Source organism: Nicotiana tabacum, chromosome 9 (genome assembly GCF_000715075.1).
Source record: "Nicotiana tabacum cultivar K326 chromosome 9, ASM71507v2, whole genome shotgun sequence".
Classification (NCBI taxonomy): domain Eukaryota; kingdom Viridiplantae; phylum Streptophyta; class Magnoliopsida; order Solanales; family Solanaceae; genus Nicotiana; species Nicotiana tabacum.
Genome location: NC_134088.1, coordinates 14,808,411 through 14,815,663, shown reverse-complemented (window position 1 = coordinate 14,815,663; position 7,253 = coordinate 14,808,411). Strand labels below are relative to the sequence as shown.

Here is a 7,253-nt window from a genome sequence, read left to right as displayed (position 1 = left end):
TATCTATTTGCAAAAATCAAGGTTGTCCAAAATATCTTTAAAATTTTAATTATCCTCTGTTCATTCAGGTCTCTCATAATGTTCATGATTACTGTTCAGTTCCTGCCAAACGAATCTAACCATCACGAAAAATACCTGCAAAGTAAATAACAAATATTGTCAGCCAACAACTTCAAATCTTATAAATAAAAATAGAGTAATAAATAAAGTGCCAGATAATAAATCAATATAACAAAAACAAAAAATACGTTTTATACGTATGTATTCCACCTCCACGTACGTATATACATATATATATTCCGCAGTACCTAGATACGTATATATTCCACCTTGACCTATACACGGAAATCACGCATACAACCACACGGGACAGATACGGCGTACAGCCTGACCAAACACAAAACGAAGAAGGGAGAACGGATAACGGTAACGGAGAATGGATTACGGTAACAGTAACGGTAACGGAGAATGGATGTCGGTGAGATAAATGGAGAACGGATAACGGATAACGGTGACGGAGAATGGAGAATGGATATCGGTAAATCAAATTCAATTGATGTGATAAACTAGTTTGGCCAGTGAATGGATGGATGATGATACTCAAAAACACTGAAGACATTGGTCCTGAATTGTTATCAATTAAATTAATTAAATTTGGGCCTTAGGAGTTTGATTTTACCGATATATTATCAGAATTTGAGGCTCCATGGACAAAAACGCCAAAAATTAGAGGATTTTTTTATGCTATAGTTAAAAAAAAACGTAACTATAGAGTCTATACACAGTCGGATCTTAGGGCATAGGATTTTCTACGGCTATCTGCTTTACGAATCCTCGGCTTTGGACATGACAGAAAGCCGGCTAGGTCTATGCTGGAAATCGCCTCGGCGGCGCTGTTGATGAGACGAAGGACGAATCAAAGCGGCTAACGCTCTTTTCACCAAATCACCTTCTACAGTTCCGATTCTCACAAGCGAGTTCGTCATGGCGGACCGCCTCATATGCAACTGGTTCGGATTGCACGACGGCGCACGGCTACCGCTTGCAGCAATATTCTTATGTAGACTACATCGAAACGAACCTGGATGATTCGTCGGGGAGCACATACACGTCTTTTTCTGAACGCTACTAGGCAAGGATTTATAGCTCCGGTTCTGGACCACGTGATTCCGGTTTAAAGCAGAAATAGACCGACTCGGTGAAGTCGAACGGTCCAGAGAGAACCGTACGGATGACGCCGGAGATGACGACCTTGAGCTGTATAAATTCACACGATTCGGAGAAGTTGATCTGTGGAGAATTGTATGTGAACCGGTTGAAAAACCAGAAGTTGAGGAAGCAAAAGCAGAACCGGTCCTTTGGCCTGGAGAATAAAATCTTCCGGCCGGTGAAAGTGACCGGAGAACCGGTCCGCTTGACTTCCGAGTAGCCGCCATTGTTGTGTAACTGTTTAGAGAAAAAGCAGAGGAATCTAGAAGAGAGAGAGAGAGAAAACTTAACTTGAAGAGTTTTTTTCCTTCTTTTTTTCTAAACCCGTTTGGGCTATTTGGTTTGGCAAACCTAAGCACCACTCGAGGTATCTATTTATAGGAGTCCAATTGCTATTTCCTTTTCTTATTGGGTTTGGGATACTTTCCTTTAATTGCGTGGTGAACCCTTCAACTTTTTTGAAATATGTGTTTGGTCCAAATGCAAGTCTGTGATAATACTACAGCTAATACTTGATGGTTAAGTATAAGTCATAAATACACTATGCACATCATGTCAATTCTAATGAACAGATATTTCCTTCATAACAATTTGGAATTTTGTATGTCGGTAATATTTGGATCCTTTAATGCTCCAAAATCCAAATTAAGATATTTTAGGTGAATAGTTAAAAAGTAACAAGAGCTGTGAAAAAAATTATATACTATCATATACAGATAAAATTACATTATTAAGGATAATTTTTGTTGCAAAAGTTGTCGAAACTTTTGAAGGACCAATTTTAATATTCAATATTTGAAGGACCAATATTAACAAGAAAAAAATACTTCACAAAATTTATTTAGTAATCTTTATTTGCGTTTGAATTCTACATAAACCTCGTCTTATTTAGTAATATCATTGGTTTCCTTGTACTTTTGGTAAATATGTCAAAACCCTTTAGCCTAAACGAATAGTACTACTTCCATTTTAATTTATGTGAATATATTGACTGGGTGCATAGTTTAATGAGAAATAAATATTTTTAAATTTAATGGTCCTAAATACGTCATCATATTTGTCTGGGTATAATTGTTTTGAAACTTATGACCTAAATATGTCATAATATTTATGTGACTATAATTTTTTCTTACTAAATGCAAGATTGGAAATTTAAATTAAATTATTTTTAAATTGGATAGAGGTCATTCTTTTAGAAACGAATTAAAAAATAAATAAATTCATATAAACGGAAAAGGATGGAGTAGCAAAGAAAAAATATCTAAACTTATAGTGGCACTAAATGTAAATTATAGAAATATAAAGGGTGAGGATGCAAATAAGACATTTTCAATTCCTTGGGAATTCAATTTCTTGACCAAGCAAGTGGGCACAGAGTAGAACAATTTAACCATAGCTTTGAGAGTAACAGGACCTAGAAATTCGGAAACCACGGGCTTGGGATAAGCTGATAACCAGACAAAACGACAAGGGAGTTTGCCGTTTGATTAACGGCCAGTGTTGTAGTGGGGGCACAAATAGACTGCCACGTGCCTTATCAGCTTTAGTGACTCACTCCCCATAGATTCCACGTACACATAGTTTCTTTATTTATTTATGTCTACTTCGAAATTCGAATAAAGCAATAATGAATTATTTTTCTCCTTTTCATTTCATGTGTATCATTAGCACAAAATTTTAAAATGTAAAAGTGGCTTAAAGTAAAGTGGAATGGCATACGCAAGATTTGTGATGAGCAGTGTTAATTTTTTTTAAAAGTAAACTAATAAATAAATTATTATAAGAACTTGTAATGTCATTTTTCATATCTATACTAATTTTTTTTTATTGTTTATGTCTGCATATCTAGTATTATAATTTTTTCGATGAAGCGTGTCATATAATACTACTTGAGGTAAGATATATTTGCCTTTGCTAATGTGTATATAAATATTTAAAATACTCTTTAAATTTTAGTGTTAAATAATTCATAATATCCTACAATGAGGTGTTATTATAATAAAATAAAAACAGTTGAAATTAAAAATTACTCAATACGAGAGGTTATATTTTGAATTAAACTAAAAATAAAATAAGAAAATAAGATATGGGAAGATCATGGCCACTCGTATCATATGATGGGCGGTGCTTATGTGGGGTTGTGTGATGAATCTCTATTAAAATTGTGACTTTTCGTTGTCATATTTTAGTTATATGTTACATTGATAATTTAGGAGGACATAGTTTTTCGTATCTTTAGGTTAAAACCCCAATAATGTGTACCTAACCTAAACTATATGTTTATTCATTTTTGTAATGGTGTTAGGGCACAATTAGGAGAATAATAATTTGAACCATGGATTTGCTCTAGTAGTTTGAGGCTCGTCCAACTACATATGCTTTTATATTTTACTAGTTCTAAAAAAACATCCGAGAGATCATTTTTTAAATCTCAATACATAAGAAGTATTAGATGATTTCTTTTTATATGTATACAATTATACATATTGATGGAGAGAGTTATTTGACACATATTTTGGCAAATACTCGACGAAATAGCCAAAGCATAAGTTGGTCGGACTCCATTGACATAAAAAATTATGAATAGAAAAAACTCTCATGTTAGTGTGAGAAATGAATGTGATACATGTTTAGTGGGAAATTATTTGTACTTTAGAATTTCATATTTCTTTGCATTTGTTTATATATTCAACTCGTGTATAGCTTATCTCGCAAGTGATTGAAATTAAATTGGTCTTCAGAAGAATCTCACATTGAAAATCATTTAAAGAAATATCAAGTTTTATTAAATATGTCCTCATACTTTTTATCTTTTTTTTTTCTTTTTCTCTTTTGCTTTTCTTAGCTTTCTACTCTCAAAAGCAAGAGAGAAATTTAGTGGAATGGTTCCAAATTATATTATTCCAAAAGGTGTGGATACACGACTTTACCCCTGCAATTAATTCGAATAAGTCATTGCACGTTATTTCGACATATATATAGTATTGCATACATCCAATAATTCAAGCAATCCAAAAGATACGTCCACTATTCCCGCTAGACCTATTTGCTTAGAGGAAACGGCATATACTTTTGAGTTTTGGTTGGCTGCTATTTTACGCACACGCCATATTCAATTTATTCCAAAATCCCATATGATATTTTCATAATATTTCGTGTGACTAATGCCTCCATTATTTTTTTCCTATTTAATTATATTCGGCAATAACACCTTCTAGGATTATTTAAGGGTTAAATATTTTCTATCAGAAAAGTTTTCTTTCTAGGATTCGAATTCAAGACGTCTGAAGTGTGGAGGAAGACACGGACCTAGCCATAGGGTCCGGTAACTTCGAAAGGAATATATGTGCATATGTATATATATCTTAAATAACATATACATATTTTGATTAGCACCTTAAGAATCAAAACTTAGGTAGCTATATTGGTCGATTTGAGGGGCATAACATGACTTTTAATGCGTTGTCTGAGTTCAATTCCCACTTTAGCATTTGCTCAAGTTTTATTCTATAGTAGCGCTCCCGTCACATTCAAATCTTGAATCCGCCCCCTCCTTGGTGGGTATGGCCACATTAGAAAAAAATATGCTTTCAATTTCTGAAATGTCTTTTTATTAATTGAAAAGGAGCACAAAGACCGATAATTTCACTAAAATAAAAGATTTGCAATCGACAAATTGCAAAAGAGAGATTCGTCTAAAGTCACATGAAAGACTGCTATCTTACACATAAAGCACGACGCTTTAATTTCCCTTTGTACTATTTTCACTATTGTAGTTCCTATATATTGCCTTTCACTAAAAAAGATGAAAGAAAAAGAAAAAAGTTTAATTTGGTTTGGAAGATTCTTGGGAGGAACTGCCTAGTCTATAGGGTTGCAAAATATAGGGCCAAATGAAGTCTTGACAATTGACAAAATCGGGTCAACAATTGAAGCTTTTGCTTTGATGGCATATTTTAAGAGGAAGTATTTATTAATTTTGTTTGAAGAGTCAAATTAGTGATATTGCAACTTCCTAGTTGCACAGAGTACATTCATTTCGAATTAGAATTTATATAAGTTTTGACTTCCTTTTGGGCAGTGAGAAACTTCATATCCTGCGTTGTTACATGGAGAATAATATCATTTTGCGAGTTACAACTTTCCTTTTATAGTAAGTGAAGTTCAATTACAATATTGTACTAAAAAATAATTGTGCAACCTTACAATTGGTAGGAGTATGTGAACAAGTTCCAAAATGAAAAGTAAAAAGGAAAAAGATTCTACTTAAAAGAAGTTGGATATTTTTAATGATGCGAGACCTTTTGACGAAAATCGTGCAGGCTTAGTCCAACGCAAATAATATCACACCATATTATGAGTATCATTGGATTATTTTAGCCTAACAACTGATATCCAAGCCAACGATTTGGCTGGACTATGGAGATGGCGAAGTATGGCATGGGGCCCAGTTTAGTGCCTTTGCTCGTATCTGGAGTTCCCAACAACTTTTACTCGTAGCTTTGAAGACACATACACAGCCTTTGGGCTTCAGTGACCATAAATACTCAAGATCATGTGGGTGACACACAGTTAATCTCCAAAGTAGCCCATGAATGGTAATAGGTCATGTGAAACTCAGTTTAATAGGGAGATTATTGGGTGCGTGTGAACAAAGTCCCACATGAAAAGTAGAAAGGAAAAAAGATTATACTTTTAATGGTATGAGATCTTTTAGGAAAATCGTACGAGCGTCGCACAAAATTGGTAGTATCTCATAATGTTAAAAGTATCTTTAAACCATTTTTGTCCAACAACTAAATCATCGATGATCATAAATATATGAGATTTGCTATTCTAGCAGTACAAATTGTATGGCTGGCACAATATGGGTACTATAACCATGCTGCCTCTATGAAAAAACAAACTTTGCAAAACTCTTGAACCGAGCTCAATAATCACCAAACACATGAATGGTGTAGAGTAGAAATAAAAAAAGGTAAAAATAAAAGAAAAAACTCACTTATTTTAAATCTTGAATCCGCTACTAAAACAAGATAGTGAACCGCAAACACATGTCTAGTAGTTTCGGAGTCCGGAACCAAAGTGTAGCTTTTTTGGACTCAAAGCATAAAAATAAGTGGAAAAAACAACCTGTGGCCATTTTATGTATAATGCATAGATAGCATGCGCTATACCTTAACGGCACATTTATCCGTTAAGGTATATCGCATGCCATCATGCGCTACACTTCTTAATTGACTGACCCACAATAATTGGTGGGCATAACGCATAGCTTTACTGTGCTATATATAGCGCATTTAATTAATGTGCTATACCCTCCAATTATTGTACCCCCTGCACATTTTTTTTTGCTTATTTAAGGAGCTTTAAGTTTTTCTTCAAAAATTCTACTTTTTCTGCATATTGCCATAATATCTGAAGAGTGAAAAATTAGGGTTGCATTATACCGTTGGGTGAGGTTGTCGTGGAGAATAACTCAGTACACTATATTTGTTTTATACAGTATATTGTTAAGTTGTCGCTTACATTGGAGTACGATGGATTGGTATCGTTATTACGTAAAAAATGCGTGTGAGAAAATGTTCGGTTAATATTAAAGTAACCGGAAGATATTCATATTCTCTTACTCCGCAAGGGGCTGCTTATTAAGCTGAGTTTAACATCGAAGACAGTTTACCTCAAAAAATGTGAGTAGCAATTAAATGTAATTTGTGGTTTTAAAGATATGTGATTTATTCCAATACTATTGAATATACAAGTAATATTAGGTTTAAGTAAGAAGACTTGATGAACCAAACCAACGGTGTTGGAGCAACGGGGCCTCGAGCTCGATTATCTCGGGGGTCTCGAGGTGAGTTAAGAGCAAATAAAGTAAGAACAATAAAGTTAAAACAATAGAGCTGAAGAACAATAGTGGAGCACAAGAAAAGCAGAGTAGGATGTTCTATTGTAGTGAATGAGATGTGTTTTTTAAAAATGATTGGGGTCCCCATTATATAGGAGAAGAAAATACCAATATAGTACATTCCTAGTTGTGGTAA

At 34.0% G+C, this 7,253-nt stretch overlaps 1 protein-coding gene across 1 annotated transcript; it reads right to left on the bottom strand.

Annotated features, from left to right (window-relative positions):
* Positions 1-713: 713 nt before the first annotated feature.
* LOC107813174 (uncharacterized) lies at positions 714-1,573 on the bottom strand. Its single transcript, XM_016638402.2, has one exon. It carries the CDS (start codon positions 1,434-1,436, stop codon positions 825-827), a length of 612 nt encoding a protein of 203 aa, XP_016493888.1. The 5' UTR covers positions 1,437-1,573; the 3' UTR covers positions 714-824.
* Positions 1,574-7,253: the final 5,680 nt, after the last annotated feature.